Raw genomic sequence first — 27,828 nt, 5'->3', positions numbered from 1 at the left:
ATATATATTTTGCATCAAATACACATGAATGTCTTATACCTGAGGAAAAGCAATGTGCAACATTTTAATTCATGGAATTCTGGATATATTTTCTTCTTAAGAGAGATATTTGTTTTTGCTGCCCAAATTGCTTACGTACAAGATCACCACAGAGTGTCCTGCCTTACAGATGAATTATTATTGTACCTTGTAGACAGTGGACATTCTGAAAATTTGAGGGCAGACATTACTGAGTCTTCTTACACAGAGAGAGTTTGTTTTAGAATGATATCTTTCATTGTGCTTTTTGCTCATTTTTTAAGAAATCTTTTGGAACTCATAATCCTCAGGGTTAGTCATATTCCAGGGGCCATAATGAGACATTCAGAAATCACATTGTTTGTGATTCAGAGCACACCATAAAAGCATTATGAGAGAAATCTGCCTCCAGCTATTTCAGATGGGAGAGTTTCCGCTCCTCCTGCCAAAGACCAAGTTCCCTGAGTTTGCTTTTGTGCCACTTGAAGACCTCATGGCTATGCTATCAGCCATGAAGGGAAAGACTTGCTCTCCTTTTCCTCCAGATTCATCTCATTATACTAAATGCCTGCTTAGGCTATAAGAGTTGTCCTCCTCAGTTGTCCTTCCCCTCTGTTCTCACAACTTAATACAGTTTCCTTCTGCCCTGGTCTTTCACTCCAACCTTTATATAGCACTAGTAGCACCACACCAGCAAGGCACATCCAGAGTTGTGTGGGTGAATCTGCCAATAATGCTCAGAATGCTCAGCCTTAAAAATAGATGGATGCTGATGGGAAAAAGCCCCTGCAATTGTGTCATCTCCCCCTATATGTATACACAGACACTACATTACTGAAGGGCTTGTCTTAAGTAAGAGACAATGGCTGTGTTTGGACATCACAGTAAACCATGCTTCATTATGATGAGAACCACCATAGCACACCTAAGGCTTCCTGTCACCTCTCCTTGCTCAGCACCCCCTTGCAGACTTTGGAAACTTTCATGTCCATTTTTTATTAACTGCAGCTCATTGTGTCATCCCAACATGACAACTGTGGTTAATCTCAACTATGGCTCATTTGAAATAAGTCAACCTGCATCAACAAATTCTAGTTAAGATAAACTATAGTTTGGGATCTGGATATAACACTAAACTGATGTTACTAAAAAAAATAGAAATGAAAGCTTGTGAGCCCCTCCTTGGAGCTCTGCTGCTCCAGAGAAGTGGACACGGAGCAATGGCTCCAAACTACAAGAAAGAAGATTCCACCTAAACATTAGGAAGAACTTCCTGACAGTAAGAGCTGTTCGACAGTGGAATTCGCTGCCAAGGAGTGTGGTGGAGTCTCCTTCTTTGGAGGTCTTTAAGCAGAGGCTTGACAACCATATGTCCGGAGTGCTCTGATGGTGTTTCCTGCTTGGCAGGGGGTTGGACTCGATGGCCCTTGTGGTCTCTTCCAACTCTATGATTCTATGATTCTAAGAGAGGGAGAGCCCTCATGCCCGGGGCTTGCTGCAGCTCATTTCCATAATGATAAGCCATGGCTTTTCATTACATCATAATCATCTTCATTGTTGTTGTTATGCTTATTATTTTGATTTCTTACCTCCCCTTCACTATATGGTCTCAGTTACAGCAATTCAAAAATACATTAAAAACAGTCTAAACAGTCTAAACAGTCTGTCTCAGGTATGAAAGGTCAGGGTAAAAAGGCACATCTTCAGCACAAGACAGAAACTAATGAAGGTGCCAGACACACTTCTGTGGGAAAGGAATTCCTTCACAGATATGACAGCCCCACTCCCCATGTCCCTGTCTCCAACCTTAACCCACCTCTAATCATAGTAAAAGAATGCAGGGGTGGTGCTCTTGTGCCAACCCAAAAGGGACCATTGCTCTTGGTGTTGGACCACTGCTTGACAACAACACAGGCTTATCTCGCTTCCAGGAGCCAGGTGTTCCAAGTTCGTGTCTGGTGCTGCTTCTGACCTGTGGACCAGAATTTGTTACAGAGGGAAGATCAATTTCTCAGCCAGTGGGGGCTGCCAATGAAAATCCCCCAACTTCTTTCTCACTCACCGGCTGAGAGCAACCTGATCGATCAGTGTTTCTCCTCTGTACAGGGTCAGATGGTTTGATCTTATTCTTGAAATTGATCCCACTGTGTTCAGTGGAAGTTAATCCCCAAAGCGAGCATGCATGTGACTTGAAGCTCCGGCGTGTTTGTCACAGTGTACTAAGGGCATAAAACTGAATAAGACACGGAAATCTAGGGAATCACCAAGATGTTGGCAAATGTTGGGACACTGATCCCAGAACTTTCTCTTTTTTAAAAAAATAATTTTTATTAACAGGCCAATCACATCATATTATTCAGATCACATTGGTTCCAAATTATACAGCCAAATTTTTAAATTTTTTGGGAGTACCCATATATCAAGCTCCGCACGAGTCCAAAATTCCGGCTATTTCCAGACTTCACTTATTTTACTGCATTCATTAATCAGTTCTATCCAGTTCAGACCAGATAGTTCTTTGTATATTTTCTTCATCTTGTTGTTATCGTATTCCTTTCTTTGCGATCTCTGATGATTCTCATGAGCCGACTGAAAGCTGGTTTCTCTCTGTGTGTGGGTTTAGTCCAGGACAGCCCTGTTCAGCACCTCCGCAGACAAAATTAATCATCATTGTCCTTTATTTTTCCAGGCTAGCAGAATAAATCAAATAGATCAGGGGGCTCTGTCAGGTCAAACTTCAGTTTCGTACTCCTTCTCCTTCTTGCATTCCTGAAACTCCTCCCCCATCTTTCTCTTTCTCTTTTCTCCTGCAGCCTGTCTTGGCGAGACGCCATTTTTTGACTGCATCATAAATATTCCTCAGCGTCCACCAATCTTTTTTCCATCTCCCACACAACTCTTAAACTTCTGCTTATGCTTCTTAAAAAAACGCAACGATCTTGTTTCTTTCTGGAGTGGAGGATTATTTTTATCACTTCATATCACATAGAGAAAAAAGAGTTTTTCTTCCACCCCCCTTCATTCCAAATACACAGTCTCTTAGTGATGTCATATCAAAAGATTTACTTATCCGTCCGTCGCTCTCAGTCGCAGAGATCCATTATTCAGCAGTCTTGTCGTCGTACATTGCTTGATATATGTGCTTCAGGTTCATTTCCAATCATCTGTTTCCAATTATAAGTCCAGTCTGAAGCAACCAGCACGCGCTAATCGGAATCGGCATCAGGAAGAGCTGACTTCACCGAGGGCTCGTGCCAAGTGTTCTGCACCCCCATCTCTCGGATCAGGGGGTGCATTATGAACACCGCTGGCAAGACAGGGTCCCCCATATCCTGGTGGGAAAGGAAGGCTGCCTACTTCCCATAGCAGCCCCTAAACTACCTCGAGTGGGTCAGAGAGATGTTATTGTCGGCCATCTTCCAACGCGCCCCCTGGTGGTCTCTTCGATCCCAGAACTTTCTCAGTCCACTTTGTATAGATTTGACTTGATATCTCCTTGGTGTGAATAGCTGTTTTCTCCACTCCTTTTCTTGCCTGTATCTCTGGAAATCACGAGAGCTGGTTCAGTTTCACTCAACATTTCCATAGCTGTTTTGTCCAAATATGGATCTCAGACTTTAGATGAAATATAGTGGGAACTGTGATTTGTTGATTAATAAGCCAAAATATTAAAATAACACAAACAGTAATAGGCAAATGGCATTTGATCATAGCTGTCAACTTACAGACTTGAAAATAAGGGACCAGCAGCCTCGAAAATAAGGGATCAGCAGCCAAAATAAGGGATTTTAGTCAACCAGCTCAAATACAAAGTTAAAAGGGACCAGATAATTTTGAAGAGCAGCACCGGTTTTTAGCCCTTTGTTTCCAGAGGTTGCTGCTCAAGACACCAGCTGATGAAATACTGCAATTAAATAACTACAAGCAGCAACTACTTTTCACGCAAAACGAAGTCCAAGTTATGAAGATGCTGCTGCAGTTCTGTATCTTTTCTCTCGTACTCCATCTGCAGCTCTCAGTTCCATCAGGCGGGGCAGGAGGAAGGGAGGGGGGAAATAGCGCCCGAAGTAAACCCACAGATCAGACCATTTATGATAGTCTACTACTACAAATCTATGGGAGAAGTGCTTGCGGTCCTTCCCTTGTAGCCCTTGGAACATCTGCCCGTGCCTCCACCTCCTCTCCCTCCTCTCTCTCAACTGCTTTCTCTATGGTTGCCCTTGCTCTCCTCTCAAGGCTCCTCAGCAATTCATAGGCCGCGCCAGGCTGCCCATCTCATCCGGGTCCTTCGGTGGTGCAACTGCAGTATGGCCTAGTGGGAGCGGCAGCGACGGGCAGAGGGGAGGTCCCAGGCAGAGACGCTCAGTTCAGCGGCCGTGAGGAGGATGGTGGCGGAAGGGCCGAGGCTCCTGCCAGTCCCTGCGGGGAGGGGTTCCGGGGGCCGAGGCTAGTGAGAGGAGGCCGGAGAGGGGTGGGCCAGGTAGCCAAGCAACACAGTTGGAGCCTCCCTCCTCCCTGGCTGGCAGGGAGGGAGGGAGAGGAGCTGCTTCCTTTGAAACCCAGGAAATTTAAGGGACATCATCAATAAGGGACAGCAGCAGGACACGGTGCTGGGATAAGGGAGTTTCCCGCCAAATAAGGGACGCTTGACAGCTATGCATTTGATTGTTTTAATCAAAACTGAGGAATTGAATCTTAAGGGCAAAATCCTTCCATTAATTATGAGCAGGGCTGCTTTGGGATAATAATATCCAGATGTTCATTTTCTTCTTATTGTTTATACTTTTTCTTGTTTTCTGAAAATCATTAAATGTATTACATTTAAAAATAATGAACAGGGACATCCTGTTATAAGAAGGGTCCCATTTATTTCAACTGATAAATGCAAGAATTACTATATGCTGGAATACAACCTAAATGGTTTGATCTTTCTGACTAAATGAGGAAAACAGGTTTATGTGAGATATATATATATATATATATATATATATGCTTTCGTAGATTTTCACGGGTACAGGAATGCAGGTTTTGGTGTCCTCGGGTGTCTTCCCGTGTAAAAGTTGGGGTGTCTAGGCGACGTTTCGACAAGGTCTCACTCGTCATCTTCAGGCTGGTGCTTTCGGCTTCTTGTTACTGGAACAGAGCAGGATCTCAGTGTTTGAGTTCCTATAAATACTGTAGAGGGGGTGTGGTGTATAGCCTCCAATGTTCTGGGCAGAGAGGAAGTTCCCAGGCTAGTGTGCCTTTTCTTCTTTTGTTCCTTAATTACTTGAGAGATATCTTGAGTGATTTCTTGAGTGATATCCTGAGTACCACTTAGGTGGGTCATTAGGTGTGGATTAGTTGTTAAAGTCTTTGTGTCTTGACCTCTTGAACTTTGTGAAGAGTTTTCCTGAGAAGATGGCTGTACTGTACTTAGTTGTGCTCTGGCTTGGCTTCGTGTATAGGGGCGAGCTGTGGTTTTGTGGCTTGTGTCAGCCAGATCTGTGTAGGGATTGCAGGGGGGTGCAGCATCCGGAGGTGCCACCATGGATTGGCTACTGGATGGTGTCTGTAATTCATCTGTGGAGAGGGTCTGGGTTTGGGTCTGGTGTGGTTGATTGGTGTTGGCGTTCTGTGTGCCTCTGGATCTGGTGTCAGTTTTTGTGGGGAGGGCTAATTTCCAGATGTCTGGCAAGCGGGATGTGTCGTCACGCTTGTTCATGTTGTGAGGGTGTTTCTCTATCTCGATGGCTTCCATGATTATTCTCTTGTGGTGATGTTCCGTGTTAAAGAGCAATTTGGAATCTGCAAAATTAATTTCGTGTCCTGTTTCTTTCATGTGTTGGAAAAGAGAGGAAGTTTTTTCTTCTTTTTTGACGGCATTCTTGTGTTCTGCGATACGTGCATTTATTCGTCTGTTTGTTTGTCCAATGTACGTGGCTGGGCAGACTTTGCAGGGTATTTCATAGATCCCTTGGTTTTCCAACTGGATTTTATCCTTGGGGTTTCTGAGGATATTGGCTATTTTTTGGTTGGTGCAAAAGGCTGTTTTGATATTGTGTTTATGGAGGATTTTGCTAATTTTATCTGTAGTGCCCTTGATATAAGGAAGGAGGGCCATGCCATTGTTTTCTTCTGTGTCTTGGTTTTTGGGGGGTGTTTCCTTTTGGATTAGCTTCGTAATCCTGTTTTGCTGGTATCCATTGGCAATTAACACGTTTGAGAGATTCTGTAACTCAGTTGTCAAGTGGTCTTTGTCAGCCAGGCGTTTGGTTCTGGAGATGAGAGTCTTGGCTACGGAGTTTATTTGTGCAGGGTGGTGGTGTGATTGTGCATGTAAGTAGCGGTTGGTGTGTGTTTTTTTCCGGTAGATAGTGTGTCCTAGGGAGCCATCAGGTTTTTTGTAGATTAGGACGTCAAGGAAGGGAAGTTGGTTGTTGGCTTCTATTTCCATAGTGAATTGTATTTTGGGGTGTAAGTTGTTGAGATGTGTGAGGAAGCTATCCAGTTTTTCCTTCCCGTGTGGCCAAATTACAAAGGTGTCGTCAACATATCTGAGCCAAAGTTTGGGTTTGTGTTCTGACTTGTCTAAAGCATTGGTTTCAAAGTGTTCCATGTACAGGTTTGCGATGACCGGTGAGAGGGGTGATCCCATAGGTGCTCCTTCTATCTGTTTGTATCTTTGTCCATTGTGGATGAAGTACGTGTTGGTTAGGCAGTGGTTGGTCAGGTCCAAGATGTATTCGGGGGGATTGTATTTGTTTTGAATAGCTGTCAAGGCTTCATTAATGGGCACTTGTGTGAAGAGAGATACAACATCGAAGCTCACAAGTAGGTCATTAGGATGTAGGTTTTGCTTCTTTATTGTTTCTATGAACTGGAAGGAGTTTGGTACGTGTGAAGAGATGGATTCTGCATAGGGCTGAAGTTGCTTGGCGAGAAATTTAGCGAGATTTTGTAGAGGTGAGCCTATGGAGCTGACTATTGGTCTGAGTGGTGTTCCTTCTTTGTGTATCTTGGGGAGGCCGTAGAGTTTGGGGCATCTGGATGATTTTTCTCTGGGGATGATTCTTAGCTGGATTTCTTCACTGATAGGAGAGGCTTTTATTTTGGATTTGGTGGTTTTTTCCAGGTAGGTGGTGGGATCTGTTTTTATAGGTTTGTAGGCAGGATCTTGGAGTAGATTTGATAGTTTTGCTTGGTAGTCCGATGTGTTCATCACCACTGTGGCATTACCTTTGTCTGCTGGGAGAATGATTATGTTGTTGTCTTTCCTCAGGTTGGTGAGTGCTTTCTGTTCTTCTTTGTGTAAATTGCTTCTGGGTGGTTTGCTGGAGCAGAGGATGTTGGTGACTTCAAGTCTGATTTTATTGGCTTCATCTGGGTTGATTTTGGTTAGGCTAGCTTCGACTCCGCAAATACAATCCCCCCGAATACATCTTGGACCTGACCAACCACTGCCTAACCAACACGTACTTCATCCACAATGGACAAAGATACAAACAGATAGAAGGAGCACCTATGGGATCACCCCTCTCACCGGTCATCGCAAACCTGTACATGGAACACTTTGAAACCAATGCTTTAGACAAGTCAGAACACAAACCCAAACTTTGGCTCAGATATGTTGACGACACCTTTGTAATTTGGCCACACGGGAAGGAAAAACTGGATAGCTTCCTCACACATCTCAACAACTTACACCCCAAAATACAATTCACTATGGAAATAGAAGCCAACAACCAACTTCCCTTCCTTGACGTCCTAATCTACAAAAAACCTGATGGCTCCCTAGGACACACTATCTACCGGAAAAAAACACACACCAACCGCTACTTACATGCACAATCACACCACCACCCTGCACAAATAAACTCCGTAGCCAAGACTCTCATCTCCAGAACCAAACGCCTGGCTGACAAAGACCACTTGACAACTGAGTTACAGAATCTCTCAAACGTGTTAATTGCCAATGGATACCAGCAAAACAGGATTACGAAGCTAATCCAAAAGGAAACACCCCCCAAAAACCAAGACACAGAAGAAAACAATGGCATGGCCCTCCTTCCTTATATCAAGGGCACTACAGATAAAATTAGCAAAATCCTCCATAAACACAATATCAAAACAGCCTTTTGCACCAACCAAAAAATAGCCAATATCCTCAGAAACCCCAAGGATAAAATCCAGTTGGAAAACCAAGGGATCTATGAAATACCCTGCAAAGTCTGCCCAGCCACGTACATTGGACAAACAAACAGACGAATAAATGCACGTATCGCAGAACACAAGAATGCCGTCAAAAAAGAAGAAAAAACTTCCTCTCTTTTCCAACACATGAAAGAAACAGGACACGAAATTAATTTTGCAGATTCCAAATTGCTCTTTAACACGGAACATCACCACAAGAGAATAATCATGGAAGCCATCGAGATAGAGAAACACCCTCACAACATGAACAAGCGTGACGACACATCCCGCTTGCCAGACATCTGGAAATTAGCCCTCCCCACAAAAACTGACACCAGATCCAGAGGCACACAGAACGCCAACACCAATCAACCACACCAGACCCAAACCCAGACCCTCTCCACAGATGAATTACAGACACCATCCAGTAGCCAATCCATGGTGGCACCTCCGGATGCTGCACCCCCCTGCAATCCCTACACAGATCTGGCTGACACAAGCCACAAAACCACAGCTCGCCCCTATACACGAAGCCAAGCCAGAGCACAACTAAGTACAGTACAGCCATCTTCTCAGGAAAACTCTTCACAAAGTTCAAGAGGTCAAGACACAAAGACTTTAACAACTAATCCACACCTAATGACCCACCTAAGTGGTACTCAGGATATCACTCAAGAAATCACTCAAGATATCTCTCAAGTAATTAAGGAACAAAAGAAGAAAAGGCACACTAGCCTGGGAACTTCCTCTCTGCCCAGAACATTGGAGGCTATACACCACACCCCCTCTACAGTATTTATAGGAACTCAAACACTGAGATCCTGCTCTGTTCCAGTAACAAGAAGCCGAAAGCACCAGCCTGAAGATGACGAGTGAGACCTCGTCGAAACGTCGCCTAGACACCCCAACTTTTACACGGGAAGACACCCGAGGACACCAAAACCTGCATTCCTGTACCCGTGAAAATCTACGAAAGCATATATATATATATATATATATATATATTGTTTAAAATAAGGAAAGAAACTCATGTAAGATGTGCTACACAAAACAAACAAGTTAACTGATCTCCCTGGGAAACAAACTCCTCATTGGCAGTCAAAACCTCATCTCTGGCAAACTAGTACCAGGGTTTTGTTTTTTAAAAAAATAGTAACAATTTTAAAATCTCTTTTGTGAACACTTTTAAATGAGAGCTGAACTGTAGGAGGCCCGACAGAAATTGTGCTATGTACAATATAATGCAATTCCATGGTTGTATTGATAAAACAAAAAGGAAGACAACAACTGTTTTTAACATTATCTTGCTAGGCATTCAGACAAAAACCCAAACAAACAGCAACGCCTGTATTTCTCAAGTGAATGTTATGGCTCTTGAAAGACACACCATCTGCCATGTGACAGAGAAAAAATTATCTATCCAGCTGACACTCATGCTAAGGGAACCCAACATCAAAATGTTAAGGGAATTCAAAGAGAGAGCTGTGAAACAGCTGTGCTCCCCCTTTCCCAGCAGGGGAACACATACATGCAGTCACACTGAGCAGGATCAAACCCTTTGCTCCTCATCACCAAGGGGGCAATCCTGCTGGCTGCAGAGATCTGTTTCACCAGCATGTTACCTGCAGGGAACAGGAGGCGGGAGGTGACCCCAGCAGTCCTGCAAAGGGCTAGCCAAGAATGCAGATGCCCCAAGAGATGGAGACCTAACCCTAAGACCGGAGGGTGGTGAGGAGAGAAAAATAGGCTGTGGCCCCCATGTTTAGCCAGCACTGGGGGTTGGTCAGTCTCTCACCATTGACTATGCCCCCCCCCCCGGTGATAGTGACGGCAGATACAGGAGTCGGTTTATGGTGGTAATGGGAGAGTGAGTGAAGCAAGTCTGGCGGAGGTAGTTGCTTTCCATTTTGCTACAGAGGTGGCTGGAGTGGGAGCAGGGATGTTATGTACTGAGTTGAGGGAGCATGGAGGCAGGGGGTGGGGGGGCACTGGGGCCTGAACTGCACTGAACTGGGACAAGTTGGGGCAACAACATGGCGGCTTATGGCAAATGGGGGGGGGTAAGCAGCCTGGCCTGGCTGCTGTGCCCATGCAACACAGGACAGATCCTGGCCACCAAGGGTGCCATCCTGCTGGCTGCTGAGATCGGCTTCGCCACTGGGCTTATGCACAAAGCACACCTTGGCAAAGCAGCACCCAGAGGGAGCCAACCTTCCTGCAGGCAGCAGTGTGGTTGGGACGGGGAAAAGAGATGCAGCAATTGCTTTCCCTGCCCCTCTCCCAACTGTATAAAGTTTTAAAACCCCAAATTATACACAAGCCCCATCCCCTGACTTGACTTGGCACTGTGAAATATACTCAGAGTCACAAAGTGATTTCATGCTCTTTATTCAGCTCATGGTGGTGAGGAGGAATGAATGAAAGTCCCCTCAAAGTACCTGCTTTATATACATTATTTACACAATGGGCTGCACATGATTGGCTAATTCCGGAATTCTACTGTAAGCCAATCAGGTTGTGGATTCACTTCAATCTGGAGCATGATTGGGTGGTTCCTGCCAACCAATCATACTGCTGCATTGTTCTAGGACCAATCAGACTGCTGCCTTTTGGATCCTATTGTTCTAGGACCAATCAGACTGCTGCAGTTTGGAGCCTATTCGACTCAGTACATAACACACTGGATCCTGGTTGGGTGTCCCCTGGGACAGCCCAGGTTGGATCAGGACACTTGTGCACAGCTCTGCATTATCAATTTAGAAATCTCAGTATTATTATTATTATTATTATTATTATTATTATTATTATTATTAAGTTTCTAAGGTACTTTCATATAGTCTGTTATGCATTTTGGAAGGATGTTTGTTTGCGATGCATTTGGACACCTCTTAAGATATCATAACCAAATTTTGCATGATGGTTCCTGAGACCAAAGAGGTCGTTTATGCTTGGATACAATTGGACACCGTTCTGAATCAGCATAGTGGGCTGAACCTTTAAAAACTGCACTGATTTTAACCACTGATTCCAAACTACACTGATACTTTGATTTCTTAGAATTCCTGAGCAACGCTGGGTACATGCCCGGTGGACAGTGTTCAAGACTCACTAACAATAATGTATTAATTATAGAGATAAAAACAACTATTGTTGTGGCTCTCTGACAAATCCCATTTCCCTGGATGTACAGAAGATAAGGCATTTACTGATAGGGCACAGAGAATTTGAACAATTAGGTTTGATCCACATGGGTGGGATATAAATGATTAATAATAATAATAATAATTTTGGGTATAGTAAACTAACCTACATTAAGACTTCAACAAATGCACATGGTTCATTTCAAGAGCAAAAATTGCCAATGCAGTTATGAATACGAGTCCTGAATAAAGCTACAAGTTTTCATAGAATTAATGCATATCCTTGAAAGAATGGGGAAAGTTGGTGACATGTTGCAGAATTAAGCTCTCTGAATAGAATACGGAAATAAATGGAACAAAAAAGTAGAAAGCACTTTGACATGCAATAAGGACAAGTATTTGGGAAGCAATTAGATGGAGAATAATGATAAGCACTAGGAATTTTGATGAGAATAACTGTGAGTGACAGCAAGACAGGCAGCACTTTCCATAGAGAAACAGGCTCACCTGTGAGGGGGGCCACAAACCGCCTCTTCAGTCAAAGAATCTAACTCCATGAACACTGCATACCTACTTTTGTGGCTAAATGTCAGGTTTCTTCAAGTCGAAAAAAAAATCATAGAAATAATAGGAAATATTTCACACATTCCTAATCTACACAACAGAAATGTTTAAACTTCTTTCTCAGTTACGTTGATAAGAATAAGAATAAGAATAATTTATTTATACTCTGCCCATCTGGTTGGGAAATCCACCGACTCCAAAAGTGAGTCAAAACAGACAGTTCAGGCTTCTGGTTATAGAAACTATATGAACTAATCTAGTGTCACACAGAGTGAGGAATGGTTTTTTTTGAAAACTCAAGGAAGCTGCACCCCAAAGAGCAAAAGTCGGGAAAGTAAGTGATTCTGTGAGAACAGCCAGAGGTTATGGCAATTCATTTTGCCCCATTGTGAGTTTTTACAAGTCAGATTTCTCTGGTGAGCAGGTGGAAATTTAAGATAATCTGTCAGTGGATGGTAAATAGCAATATGGCCACCTGCTTCCCCTTAGGGTGAATGAGTCCGTGCTGGGTATCAAGGAAATAAATGGATGCAGGGAGATGAGCAGATAATTATACTGCAAGATAATAAAAGATGGGCTCATTTACTGGAAAAATGTGCAGAGTATATCTACAGCAAACCGCCTCTCAAGGCTTATAAACTTTTACCATTTCTAGAAGTTTGGGGGACTTTCAGAACTTAATCTGAGGTAGTATTAGGTTGCCAAATTTCCTGCTTCCTGGGTGGCAGCTTTGAATTTCAAATTCAATGGTATAACTTGAAATAAGTCAGACTGAGTGAAGTTCCTTTGCTTAGGTTGAACAAAACATTTTCTGGCTCCTAGGCAAAGACTTTTCCTGCCAAGTTTTAACCTGGAGGGGATTGCTGCTGCCAACTTATTAGTTTCCAAAGCTCAGCATTCATAATGGAATGCTGACATTCTTAACTTTCCTGGCACTGAAAGAAATCTAGGATAAAGTGGCAGTAAGATGCGCTAACTAATTTAACGATGGCACGGGGATTTCCCCCCAACATGAGGCTCATTGAGTGACTGGCACGTTGACTTCTTTGCTTACTAGTGATATACAGCAGAAGCCAACGGTGCACCTTTCAGCAAATGCTGGTGAGTCAGCTTACTGTGCGCTCAGAGGCAAAACACAAAAGAGAACCCGCACCAAACCTGTGCACCAACAAAATGGCTTACACCGATGCACAGAGCCCCCAGTCATTAGTCCCCTTTGGACTTACGTCATTATCATTTCATGGCTACAATCCTTTTCTGTCTATAGACAAAAGAAGCTGCCTTATACCATTGGTCTATCTCGACCAGCATTGTCTATTGCAGCTTTCCAGGGTCTTCCCCATCTATGACCTATTTCTGACTTGTGGGCCCTGTGCTATGGCTCAAGGGAGACAGAGTCACCAGCAGGCTCCATCCCGCAGTCTCAACACCTGCTGCAAATGTTTCAAACACACATTTAAGACATTTTCATGTGCCACATTATAAAAAAAAAAATCCAAGCAGTATATGCAACACAGTAAATATTTGTCCATAATGCACAGATAAAATCACCAGGATTTTAAACCAAGTATGTATAAATGAATTGCGTGTCCAGATAGGCTGGCTATCCTCCCAATCAGGGTTTCCTCTTCTTCGTTTTTGATATGCCACTTTTTTGCAGGTGCACAAGGTGCATCACGACATACAACTGAAGGTACCTGGTCAATAGTTCCAATGATGACATGCTGAAAAATCAACTCCTCCTAGATGGGCACTGAGCAATACGTGGCACGTGTAGAACTGTAACTTCCACAGGCCAAAGCTGTTGCACTGGCAAATTTTATGTAAGCCAAGGGGAAACTGGCCTTGATCTGGATTGTTGTTTTATGATGGTCCCTGGTTTTATGGTTTCATGAACTGTATTGTATTTTAACAAAAGAATAAGAATCATGGATAGCATGTATACAAGGCCTAAGCGCTGGTGCCTCACAAGTGCAACTGATGGTGAATGTGCAATAAAAACGACATCTGCTTGGCCCTCTGGGAAAACTCAAGGCTTAGCACTGAATCGGAACAAGTGGCAACCGGGTTTTCCACTATTGCCGTTGGTTCCAATTTATCACTAAAGAGCAAGTGTTCTAGGGGAAAACTCCTTGGACCCTTTCTTTCAGGGCATGGGACAAGGGCCGGAGGATGCAGACGAGACCACAGCCTTTGGCTTTATTGGAGTATCTCAGATAAGTGGCCAGGGTAAACTGATGTTAAATGCTGGGTTTATTTAGAATAAACGTGATTGGACCAACATGCAAGGGTTTCATGGTGACAAAATGCAGTCACGGCCCCTACTTTGAAAAGGATTAAAAAAGCTAGGAGAACTAAATGGAGGAGAACTAAAAACCATCTTTAGATGCAGCCAATATGGCCAACTATTGCCCAGTCTCAAATCTTCCATTCTTGGGCAAGGTGATTGAGCGGGTGGTTGCTGAACAACTCCAGGCACGCCTGGAAGAAGTGGACCATTTGGATCCCTTCCAGTCAGGATTCAGGCCTCACCATGGGACTGAAACTGTCTTGGTCACTCTGGTCGATGATCTCAGGTGGGCTAGGGACAAAGGTGAGAGCTGTTTCCTATTTCTGCGGCTTTTGATACCATCGACCATGGCATCCTTCTGGACTGTCTTGAGGGGCTGGGAGCTGGGGGCACTGTCATACAGTGGTTCCGCTCCTTCCTCCTGGGCCGTGTTCAGAAAGTGGTGGTGGGGGATGAGTGTTCAGACCCCTGGACTCTCACTTGTGGGGTGCCTCAGGGTTCCGTCCTCTCCCCCATGCTTTTCAACATCTACATGCAGCTTCTGGGAGAGATCATCAGGGGGTTTGGGCTGGGTGTTCATCAGTATGCGGATGATACACAGCTCTACATCTCTTTCAAATCAGAACCAGTGAAGGCAGTGAAGGTCCTGTGTGAGTGTCTGGAAGCGGTTGGAGGATGAATGGTGGCTAACAGATTGAGGTTGAATCCTGACAAGACAGAAGTACTGTTTTTAGGGGACAGGAAGCGGGCGGGTGTGGAGGATTCCCTGGTCCTGAATGGAGTAACTTTGCCCCTGAAGGATCAGGTGCACAGCCTGGGAGTCATTCTGGACTCACAGCTGTCCATGGAGGCGCAGATCAATTCTGTGTCCAGGGCAGCTGTTTATCAGCTCCATCTGGTACACAGGCTGAGACCCTACCTGCCCACAGAGTGTCTCGCCAGAGTGGTGCATGCTCTAGTTATCTCCCGCTTGGACTACTGCAATGCACTCTATGTGGGGCTACCTTTGAAGGTGACCCGGAAACTACAACTAATCCAGAATGTGGCAGCTAGACTGGTGACTGGGAGCGGCTGCCGAGACCATATAATACCGGTCTTGAAAGACCTACACTGGCTCCCAGTACATTTCGAGCACAATTCAAAGTATTGATGCTGACCTTTAAAGCCCTAAACGGCCTCGGTTCAGTATACCTGAAGGAGCGTCTCCACCTCCATCATTCTGCCTGGACACTGAGGTCCAGTGCTGAGGGCCTTCTGGCGGTTCCCTTGCTGTGAGAAGCCAAGTTACAGGGAACCAGGCAGAGGGGCTTCTCAGTGGTGACACCTGCCCTGTGGAACGCCCTCCCACCAGGTGTCAAAGAGAAAAACAACTACGAGACTTTTAGAAGACATCTGAAGGCAGCCCTGTTTAGGGAAGCTTTTAATGTTTAATAGGTTATTGTATTTTGGTGTTCTGTTGGAAGCCGCCCAGAGTGGCTGGGGAAACCCAGCAAGGTGGGCAGGGTATAAATAAATTATTATTATTATTATTATTATTATTATTATTATTATTATTATTAAATGGAATTTCCAAGTTGAGAAGCAAACTGCTACTGATCATTTCTTATTATGTGTAATATTATTTGATTTAAAATATCTGTACACTGTCTTTTGGCCTAGACCCCAGAAGGCAGCTACCAAGATCAACATTAAAAGCAATATATAAAATGGACGCAACATTTAATAAAGAAAATAAAAGCAATCCGGGGGGGGGGGGAATAAGCAAAAGCCCACAAGTGAACAGCAGATTTCTTCCACAAAGTAGCTCTGCAATGCTCAGCAGAACAGTCCGTCCACTGCTCAGACTCGGAGAGTGAACACCGGATGGTGGGGACAAGCCACAGGGCAGGTCACCTCCATCACTTTTGCTTGTGAGCTCCCGAGGGGCTGCCTGGACAAGCCTTCTGGTCTGATCCACCAGCACAATGCTTGTTCTTCATACCAAAACAAATTGGCCGTTTTTTTTCCTTGTGAAAGAAAGTGGGTAAGGAGCAAAGCTAGGCAGGTGTCTCAGAGAGAGGGAGAAAGAAAGAGACAAATTCTAACTGGGCACTGAGTCAGAAAGAATAAAAACCAATATCTAGCAAGATATAAATATATATTCTATGGCCAACCAACCACAGAGCCCAGGAAATACACAGTATATGACAGGAGATCAATGGCTGCTCATATTTCAGGAGACTACTAACTGCATCAGGTTGAGCTGATAACAAAATGAATATAAGGTTTGGAATATCTGGCCCGAAAGATAGCCGGCGCAGCTTGGCACCACTCAATGCTAGTAAAAATGTGTGTGATAAATTCACACACATTCACACTGCTGTATTGCTTGTAGATCTGGCAGCAGCTTCATCATGGGGAAAGAGGTTTATATAATAAAACCTGCACTCTCTTTTACCACTACTCCACTAGGCACACACGAATAAAGGGCCCAGACTTGGGGCTGAAATTAAGAATTTAATTCAAGGAAACAAGGTAAATCCATTCATAAACAATGCATGAATAGGGATGGAAGGATTTCTCAGTTTTGGTTTTCTCAGTGTCTTGTTTTTCCAATCTTAAAGTCAGTTGTCTACATTTTTGCAGCAATTTGCTATATATAGGAGAGGGAGAGAGAGAGAGAGAGAGAGAGATCCTCCTAAAAATTATTCAGCTGGTGCCCCAGCTGGCAAAGAGTCCAGTCTACAACTCTAGCACACTCTTCCCCAGTCTGTGGTTGTACTCCACTTCCCACTGAACCAAGCCATCATGGATGATCATCAGAGCTGATGAGAGTCATAGTAAATCAAGAAGTGGAGGGCACCATACTGGGGAGCCCTGCCCAAGAGTCAGAGAAGACAGTACTCAAGGAGATGAGCCAATGGTCTGAACTGCTTCAAGATAACTTCCCTTGTTCTTCTGTTTGTTAGGATAAAAAGCTCGCTTCTGCAGCAATGGAAACCACTGTGGCAAAAACAGTAAGAAGAGATCTGGTGGATTTCTCAGTGCTTTCCTTTTTTGTGTATCCTTACCTTTGTTTGAATTTTGGCTAGAATAAATATATTTTATAATCATGTATTTTTCTACTTCTAAAGGGAATACGGAAGAACTGGTAGAGTGGGTCAGAGTGTCATCAATGACTACGGAAGTAGAAAAGCTTCTCCACCCCTTGGGTATCAGGACAATATTGACCTATTTCAGGGTGAAGATCACCATAGTGTCTCTGTGTTGTAGAAGTGGCTTAAACATGTTACTTTGACTCCAAAACAAATGCACACATGCCAAAAGCAGTTCCGACATGCCTTACGATAGGTAGGTTTGTCTTCACCTTTACAGAGCGGTTGTAAGGGTTACTAGCATCAAATACAGTATTTGAAAGAACAAACAATGCTAATAAGACTTGGAATAATAAAATCAAGAGAGGCTTATCTGAATCTACTTTGATTTTTACCAGCCGCCTGAGATCCTTGTGAAATTTGTTCTGTAGCGGGTCACCAATGTTTTTTGAATTTGTAAGCACATTTGCAAACTGAAGAAACGGTTCTGGCACACACACTGCAATCGAGCACAGCCCACAGCCTATTCTACTGTCTACAAGAGAATACTCTGATGCCTGATTTCAGGGAGGGGGCCTGAGGGAACCCTGCGCGCACCAGGGAAGGCTTTTGCAGGCACATGTGCACACAAATTCTGCAGCACTGGCGACCCCTGCAGCAGCAGCAGCACTGAACTGAGGCTACAGTTATCCCCCACACAAATGACTCCTAGTCATCTTCCTCTGATCTTCCTTTCAATAGCCCTTTTATTCACCCAGGGATCTACCAGCAGATCCTGACCAACCTTCTGCCCACCTGAAACAAAATCTTCCAGCATTTGCCCTTCAATTGCATTTAGGAAGCAAGCTTCTTAAATTGACAGCAAGAGGTGGGCTATTTGCAGAGGTGACATGAAATCACAAATATAGCTACAGTTGAAAACAGGCAGTAAAGATAAAATAAAATAATGTCATTATATTACACCAGTTTCTGATGCTGATTTTGCAAGTGCTCATCTTGTAGCAAATGAATGATTACTCCCCTTCCCCCCAAAAAGCAGATTAATTTTAATAAGTAACAATTCTGCATAACAAGGCTCAGAATTAACATAACTGCATGGAAAACAGCACTTTACACAGCAACACAAACAAAATGCTATTTGATGCTGCGCATACAAAGTATGGCACACAGCTATGGCTAACTAAAGGGTGATTAACATAAAAAGCAACATTACCACTGAACTTCACTAAATGCAGTTCTGTTTATCATTTAAAACAGATTTCCAAAACTATTAAAGAGCCTTTCAAGCTTGTTGGAATCTTCTTCCAGTAAAAGTTGATGTGCTTATTGAATGTTTCCACGCAGCTGTTTTTAAAAGGTCTGTAAAATCGGGATTTAGCATTCAAAAACCACAAACAGAAGTGGGTGATTACATTTTAAAAACCATTGGCTTAATTTGAATGAGGGCAGGCATGCTTGAGAAAATTCCCATAATCCTGAGATGCTCACATAAAAACTGCTGGGCTTGGGCCAGGTGGTCTGCATACTGCCATTTACCACAAGCATAGAAAGACTATTTTGGGGGGTGCCATATTTGGCATCCCGAGAATCCCTGCCTTCATCTTGCCCTCCTTTTTTTATTAAAGATTTTATTGATTTGCAGAAGTATGTATAATGTCTCTCGTATTTTTTCCATGTAACATTTTTACAAATCATTTTCATTTGTTGAGACATTAGGAAGAAAAGGGGTGGAGGGGGGAATCCCTGCCTTCTTCTAAAAAAAAGTTGGGGTGGGAGAGAACTGCAGGCTTCTAACATGTATACTTGAACGAATTATTAGCTGGTGAGATCTTTGAAGCCAGAGAGGATTCTCTGGGGGATCCCACACCCTTAGGATCACTGGAAAACCATGTCTAGGTGGTGCAGTGGAAGCAAGAAGAACGAGGATACGGCTGTAACACTGGAATTTGGACAAAGGCTGCAAACTTGGCAGTGCAACTTTTGTTAAGGAAAGAGCTCTTGATAGCTAGATCTTTTGAAAGTCTCCTGAATGGGTCAGAAGCAGACCTTCTCCTTCAACTTCAGAGTTAGCCAAGACTGCCACATGGCCAATATGTGACTGGCTAGACTGGCTTTTAATTTCTTTCTAAAGCAGGGAGGGAGGGAGAGAAAGAAAGAGTGAGCACCCCAGGATAACTGGAGCACAGGCCTCAGCTTCTTCCTTCTTCAGAGCCTAGCTTCTTCAGGAAGCTTCCTTTGATAACACAAATGACAGAACAAGCTCACTGACCGACTTGGAATCAAATACGGAAAACTGTCAGAGGAGAACTTATTGTTTGGGCACTCTGCTGTAAATGCCATTTGGTTGCAAATGCAATGGATTTGGGAGAAAATAATGCCCATAGAATGATGAACTCCAGCATTCAAGAAAATGAATGTGGGGAAATCAGAGCAAAGGGTTTGTCCTTGGCTTCTCTCTCTCTTAGAGCCTAAATAACGGGCTTTTGTGAAGAGGAGCTGTGGCAAAGAATTGGGGTGGGGGTGGGGAGTGGCATAACAGCCTATATCATTTCAGGCAGCAGGTGGGGACACCATTTTGGGACGTCCATGGTGGGGGGCACCTCCCTGCAAGCATGTAATTATCATCTCAGGAGAAATGTTTCTAGCCTAGCCTACTAGGCTTATTTTCTACTTACAGAGTTTTCATCATAGGGAAATACTCTGAAATTCAAGCCATCACCTGTATTCTCTAATCTACCTTATATCATTTCAGAAATCCTCTCCCACTTCTTTGCCACTTTGCTCCTAGGGCTTATAGTTGGCTGGAACCAGCTTTGAAGCTTCTTTCCCCAAAGCGTCTCTTCATGTCATTCAAAAATACCTTTATATATTCATACACTGACAGGCTCTGTGTCCATTTATGCTGGCACAGTAAAATTCAGGACTAACCTCATAATGAGGTGATCTTCAGTCTAGCTTGCATATACTGTTTAAATTAGAAAAGGAAAGTTAACAGAAATTTCCTTTTATGGAGGAAAGTTTATAAATTCTGTGCATTTAAGGGGGCCACGGATTGGCTCTTGATGTAGAACAGATTAAAGGCTCAAACTGGAAGTCTGTTTTAATGCATAAGTTGACTACATTATGGGCAGCAAATCAGAGGTTAAGGTAGTATTAAGAGGTTAATGTAAAAAAACAAGCTTGGAACTGTTGTAAATCATAACACATCACAGTAAGAATTTGATGAGCATTTTCAGTATTCTGAGTGGAGGGCAGGGCACACCTTCTGCAACATTTAAAAGAATGGGGGCTGCAGAAGTTGCACATCTAAAACCAGCACAGAAACTTCGGCTGGCTTTCTTTTGTCTTGGGCAAGTAAATATTCTCACAGCAGAATATGCCAGATCCGTACCTACTGCAGTTCTTGTTTATCAACAACTTTCTGATATTAAAAGAAAGTGCATTTTTATAGAGGCCGTTTCCAGAGTGAGGCAATTTAGCTGCTTACAAATACATAGAGGTAGTGAACAAACTTCCTCAAGACAGTATCAATTGTGCAGATCTGCTTTTGAAACCCAGAGAAGCTCCGGCTCTCTGTTTCACCTCAGTTAATCTACGCTGCTGTTTCAGCAGCATCTCAAAATGAAATGGTGAGATGTGCAAGGAGGTCTGGAAGAAGGAGGAGAAAGAATCACTATCTTTTTGAAGACCAACATAACAGGCTAGAGTCTTTGTTTTCTCCGCAGGCCTATTTTGGCTCCTCGTTCTGTGAACTGCACAGAAAGCAAACACAATGCAGCAGAAAGGTGATGCTCTTTCAAGGAGGAATCAGGATAAAAGTTTACTTTTAACTCTATTAATGTCATTCGAAAATGCCAAGCTGCCAAAGGCCACACTGTAATTCTGAGTAGCTACACAGAGTGACAGGAGGGGGGAAATAGACATGCCCAAATTGTTCCACCTACACAACAGCTGCATTGCATTCGTACAGCAATGGATTCTATTTTCAGCCCGCAAACTCCAAATGGTTCACTGTGGGGTAACTAACCATAGGATGCTTCAGATGCTCCCCAAAGATGACCAGTGCTTCCTCTTTACACACTTCCTAGGATTGCTAGAGGGGGGTAGCTCACTCTTCCACTGCAGGGAGATGAGCATTCTCCCTAAGGCAGGATGAGACCCAGAGGATGGGCAGAGGAAGCTCATGTGGCTTTCTGCGGCAGTGCTTGTAAAGTTGGAGTAGGCAAAATGAGAGTCATATCAAATATATGACAATTGTCTTCTATAGGAGGGGCATGAAAGCATAGGGAAGAACCACAGCTTAATGGCAAAGAACATTGTATGCATGCAAAAGGTCCCTGCTTAAATCCCCAACATCTCCAGTTTTCAAAATAGGATCTGGCAACAGAGATCTGTGCCTAAGATTCTGGAGAGCTACTGCAACCCTGGGCTAGATGAACAAATAGCCTGATCTGGAGAAGCCATATTTTTATGCACACCATTTCACACCAAACATGAACAAGTTGTGATCCCCAGGTTGAACGCAGACCACAGCGTGAAGAAGACAGAGAAGTGCTCTTGGGTGACAGGGAGAAAGTAGAACTGCTCAACACCTACTCTGCCTCGGTCTTCACCCCAAAGCGATGCCCAGCCTGGTGATAAGAGAATAAATGAGGCAAGGAGGGAGCTGCAGCCCAAGAGAGGAAAAGAGGTGGTAAGGAAACACCTAGCTGCTTTAAATGATGTCTCTGCTTTTTAAGATGCTGTCTAGGTTTGTCATTGCTTTTCTCCCAAGAAGCAGGTGTCTTTTAAGTTCGTGGCTGCTGTCACCAACAGATAGAAGCTGAATTCTCAACTTGTGTGTGTGAAGGGAGCAGGCCAGACACGTCCCCATAAATTTACGTCCCCTCCCAACTAGGCTGCCTCTTAATAATGCAAGTGAAAATGTTTTCCACCCATTTCCATTAGATAATATAGCTTGAGCAGTACCGTGAATTTTTAGTCTTTCAATTCAGTTATCTTAAATTTGTGGTCTTAAATGCAAATGAGTGGCATCCAATGAAATGTGGAGAAGGAGAAGGAGAAGGAGAAGGAGAAGGAGAAGGAGAAGGAGAAGGAGAAGGAGAAGGAGGAGGAGGAGGAGGAGGAGGAGGAGGGGGAGGAGAAGAAGAAGAAGGGAGGAAGAGTTTGGACTTGATATCCCGCTTTATCACTACCCGAAGGAGTCTCAAAGCGGCTAACATTCTCCTTTCCCTTCCTCCCCACAACAAACACTCTGTGAGGTGAGTGGGGCTGAGAGACTTCAGAGAAGTGTCACTGGCCCAAGGTCACCCAGCAGCTGCAGGTGGAGGAGCGGGGAAGCGAACCCCAGATTACAAGTCCACTGCTCTTAACCATTACACCACACTGGCTCTTGAGGCATGGGAAGCACCAAGAAACGCACAGTAGGCAGAAAGCAGATTTATCTACTGTAAATCAAAGTGACAAAGATGCCACATCCCAAGTTTAAATAAGTTAATGATTGACAGCATAAACTAGAATGAGACTTTCACTAAGGGAAGATGAGAAGGTTTGAAAGGCTTCAAGCATAAGAAATAAATTTAATAGTGGGAGGTTTTAGAAGTTGGAAAAACAGATCTGGTAAGCTGCTAAGGACTAAAGCACAACGTCTCATCCTTGGGATTTACACTCTGTATTAGCAAACCCTCAGAATATTCACTATGGCCTGTGAGAATTCATTTTCAATAAGAAAACTGAACAGGGTGGAGACATTTTCTACTCCTGAAAGACGGTTATTTGCATTTTTATTCCTCGCTCCCTCCAAGGAGCTCAGTGTGGTCTACGCAGTGCTCTTCCTTTATCCTCATCCATGAGGGAGGAGACAGAGATGAAGGGACCTCCCAGGCAGCCACAGGAGGAGCTTTTCAAGTGTACCCTACTCTTTGTATGCGCAGATTTTTTTATTAGGATAATTCTGGGGAAATTCTAAAAAAAAATCAGTGCATTGAAACAGTCACAAAATACCTCACACTAATCAATACAGATGAAGGGACCCACAGGCTTGGTCTCCCTTTTTTCTTACTTTAACACTGCAAAGGAGCTGGGAGAAGTTTCCAAACCTGGTACCTCTGTGACACTAGGCAAAGGCAGTTTTAAGAATAGCAGGAACCGACCGCATGTAATTCCCCATATAATCATATGTACAAAGGGGCGTTGTATGTACAACCCCCCCCCCAAAACAAACAAGCCATGTCCATGTTGGAACTCTGGGAATTGTCGCTTTATTCGGAGAATGGGGGCTCATAACAACTCAACAACGACTCTGTGTCCCCCCTCTTTTTTTAATAATAAAAAAGAACAAGTATATAAACAATTGCCACAGCAGTAAATAACAAACAGCTTGTTCCATCGAAATCACAGCCACCTGTCCTGCTAGACAACAAAATCTCATCTGGTTACTCTAAAAGGTCACACCACATTTTCCTGTGCCTGTTAATTGGGTTTCTACCACCACCTGAACAATTTATACATTCAGTAAATCATTACCATGTGTTATATAAAGAACACAGAGATAGGCAGAAGCTGGAAAACTGGCATTGGGCTGAGCATTGATTCTTGGTGTAACAGAGTGTGGTCTGAGAATTGGCTGAGAAACTAACATGTCAGGTCAGCGCAGCAAAGGCAAAGTCTGTCCTCTCTCAAAGGCTCTGGCAAGTTAAGAATATGTCAGCTGCTTCACATCTTCCATGGACACCATAGACAGGATAGTTTGATGAGAAACATTTTGCCCGTCTTCTGGAAGATGCATGGGCTTGGACTCTAATAAAAAAATCAAAATTGCGTAGCCTCTCCCAATTAGAAAACATTCCAGTTATTAATCAGAATTAAATATGATTAAATTAAGGGCTTGCTCATGCCCTTATTTTACCAATTTATTTTAATTTTTACGTACCCCTGTCACAAGAAAAGTATGTATTGTTTCAACAGGAAGAAATGTAATTACTGAATGTATTTTTAAAATAATTACTTCATGTTTAAGATCTTGGGCATAAAACATTAAATTGCTAAAACATCTTTGGCAGAGTTCAGCATCTCCTTTCCATATGAGAAAGCACCTATTCTCACATGGGGAAGGAACAATGGGTGGTATTCAGTGAGGTTTTACACAGAATGGACCTGGGGATATTAATAGACCTAAATTAGTTGTGCTCATAAATTTCAGTGGGCCTACTCTGAGTAGAAGTTACCACCCAATTTTCTTTCTGGTAACAGGCTCCTCGTGTGTCAGAAGGTGCTACTATCAAGGGACCCATGATGAGGTAGAGTAGCTGCCATTCCAAATAAAAGCTTTAAAACTGCCCCTGTGTTTGAGCAGCACACTAGTTTGTGCTGACCCCACTTCTTAGTTCACAACTGTTCTGGTTTATTCGAGGTTTAAAAATCACGGGACTCCTGTCTGCTTTGCATGTGTCCATTCAAACAACCCCCCAGTAAGTGAAAATATAAGACATAATAAAGGAATCGCATGCACCACCGTCTTCCTGATGAAAATGTTATCAGCATTAGCCTCTTGCCATTCTGCAAACAACAATGATGGGCAAAGGAGTGGGAAATTCTTTATCTGAAAATGGGATTCTTCCGCAGATAAAAGCATTCCTCCTTACAGTGGCACCTCGGGTTAAGAACTTAATTCATTCCGGAGGTCTGTTCTTAACCTGAAGCACCACTTTAGCTAATGGGGCCTCCCACTGCTGTCATGCGGCCGCTGCAGGATTTCTGTTCTCATCCTGAAGCAAAGTTCTTAACCCAAGGTATTATTTCTGGGTTAGCGGAGTCTGTAACCTGAAGCATCTGTAACCCGAGGTACCACTGTATGTTCCTTCCCCCAAGTGGCTTTGAAGTGAATAAGCTGTGTACAACAATATTATCTCTACACTCAAAATACATCTAGAGCTGGAAGGGCGATGGTGATGAATGAGACGAGAGAGAGAGAGAGAGAGAGAGAGAGAGAGAGAGAGAGAGAGAGAGATGTCATTTTCACTTTAAACACTCCCATCAGGGAAAAGGGTGGGGCAAATAAACAAATAAATAATACCAAGCCGTTAGTAAAATGAGCACCCTGCTGCCCAAGTCACCCGCTTCCCTGCACAGAGGACATTCACCCTCACAGCCAGCAGTGATCCCATTGAAATGGAACTAAAAAGTGCTTCCCTATGGATGGTCACATTGGCCAAGACAAGTCATGATTCCGTCTCTCAAGCTCCTGGCAAATAACAGCTACCAAGATGAGAAATGTATAAAGCAGGCATAGGCAAACTCAGCACTCCAGATGTTTTGGAACTACAACTCCCATCATCCCTAGCTAACAGGACCAGTGGTCAGGGATGATGGGAATTATAGTCTCAAAACATCTGGAGGGCTGAGTTTGCCTATGCCTGGTATAAAGCATGTCAAAAGATCTGATACTCTGCCTTCCCAGCACCAAACTTAAACTGATCTTGCGCTGATCTACAGGTGAAACTGCTATCCCATTTTGCTGAACTAACAGAGGAAAGAAATGCTATTTTTTTCTTTTTAAGCAGTTTCATAGTCCTTGAAGAGCTGGGGAGCGATCTCTACTCCTCCTCTGCTCCATTATATTGTTGTTTATTGTATTTAGAAAATGTTAAATAAAATGTCTCCCGTCGTTCCTTCTCTCACACTGTGGTCTTCCCCAATGTCAAAATTTACAATGTAAGCTCCATGGAGCAGCTGTCTGCTTAGCATTTGGTTCTGTTACTCTATAAGGCGCTATGTACATCAATATTGCATTATAAATGCATTAATAATGGCAACAATTGCTGTTGCCCTGAAGCTTCTCACTTCAGAATAACATATAAAGCACACAAACTCACATACCCCTCTAGGGCCAGGGAGGAATCAATTTCTATCTCTCCTCTTCTGTGCTGCACTGCAGTGTTTCTGATACAGGATACTAAATTCAGGTAACATATAAATTCCAATTTTAGTAAATAATGCATCCACTTCAGAATTCTCCTGGCAGTTTTCTTCCAACTGCGGTAGCACTGAGGCCTTTGCGACCAGCTACCGTATTTTTTCGTGTATAAGACACAGTTTTTTCCCTTTTAAAAAATGTCAAAAATTAGGGGGTGTCTTATACACGGGGCCATCTCCCCCTATTTTCTTAAATCAGAGTCCCCCAAAATATGGGGTGTCTTATACATGGGGGCATCTTATAGACAAAAAAACCCCATTAATTCAGATGCAAAATTGCAGTTTGTCCACCACAACCAAAGCAGTGTCTCCTTACAGCACAAATCCACATGGAGAAATAGCTCCAAATTGCAAAAGCAAAATGACTGGAATTTAAGAAAACCGGTATCTTGAGTTTATGGAGCTCACCTGAAGATATGTCTATTTGACTTTTCTTGACTCCAGTGACATTGATATGGACACTGACTTTGCCTTCTATCAGGTCAATCTCTATGGTGCCCAGTCCTTCAGCAAAATTGCTGAACAGCAGAAGTCCATTGGGATTCCAAGTCCGAAATTGAAAGCTGACTGAAAACATGTCCTGATTTGGACGACCCGGCACTTCCAGGAAACTGGTAGCATTGAAAAAGACGGGCACTGTATGGGGCTCCACGCATGAGAAGCTTAAATTCCCCTATTAAAAACAAAAACAGAAGCAAAAACAGTAACACACACACACCAAAAACAAAAACAACATGAGAAAAGTGACATATTTCTTAAAAAACCCAGTTTTTAGAGACCTTAAAATTTCCTCCTGAATCCAGTAAAACAATGTTGATCTACTGAGGGATGTATGAAAGTTACTGAACATCCTTGAGAAATGTATAAACTCTGCTCACTTCCCACAGGATTCCTTGTGCGCAAGAAATCTAAACTTGCTCCTAATTTCAAAATTTAGTAACAACCTTGGAATGCAAAGTAAAATAACATATACTGCATGTGTGTGTGTGCTTGGCAATTTCAAGAGTTCAGAGTGCTACACATGCAGTATTTATCTGCAATCTTTGCAACAGTCCTGTACGTAAGGGTGGGGAACTTCTGACCTGTGGCTAATTTGGCCCACCAGGACCTTCCCATTTGGCCCACAAGGACGTTCTCCCAAAACCACACCCACTGGCCCAATCCCTGATGCCACATGTGATGTCAGGTGTGGAACAAGTAGCGGTGCGCATAGATCCTGCAACTGGAAAGCAAGATTGAACTCCCTGCGCATCAAAAGGTGCACAAGGAGGTCAATCTTGCTTGATTCGGGGGTGCAAGCTAGTTCCCAAAGGGCAGCTGGCAGGCACGCTCAACCGCTCCACAACGCAGGAGTGAACTCTGTGCATCAGCTGTTGTGTGGGGAGTCCAGTCCTGCGTGGTCACTCTCACCCCCATGGGCCAGCTTTGAGGGGCAGATGGGATCAACCGTCAGTCACCTGACACAGTGGCAGAGTTAGCTGCATGGAAGCCCGGAGCGGCAGCCACACTGTGCACCCGGGGGGGGGGGGAGCTGTGCAGGGGGCGGGGCAAGCCCCCCATGATGTGCCTTTTTGTCACACCCCTCAGGGATTACACC

General features: G+C 43.6%; 1 protein-coding gene across 1 annotated transcript in view; it reads right to left on the bottom strand.

Moving 5' to 3' along the window:
* The window catches only part of CNTNAP2 (contactin associated protein 2), a 1,010,375-nt gene that overhangs the window by 441,808 nt on the left and 540,739 nt on the right, over positions 1-27,828 (bottom strand). The window contains exon 8 of the mRNA XM_081881791.1: positions 26,640-26,904. Coding sequence (XP_081737917.1) covers positions 26,640-26,904 — 265 coding nt within the window. The remainder of the gene's footprint in view (positions 1-26,639; positions 26,905-27,828) is intronic.

The sequence above is a fragment of the Podarcis erhardii genome (genome assembly GCF_964252035.2).
Source record: "Podarcis erhardii genome assembly, chromosome: 12".
NCBI classification, from domain to species: Eukaryota; Metazoa; Chordata; class Lepidosauria; order Squamata; family Lacertidae; genus Podarcis; species Podarcis erhardii.
This window is presented reverse-complemented; position numbering and strand designations above follow the sequence as displayed.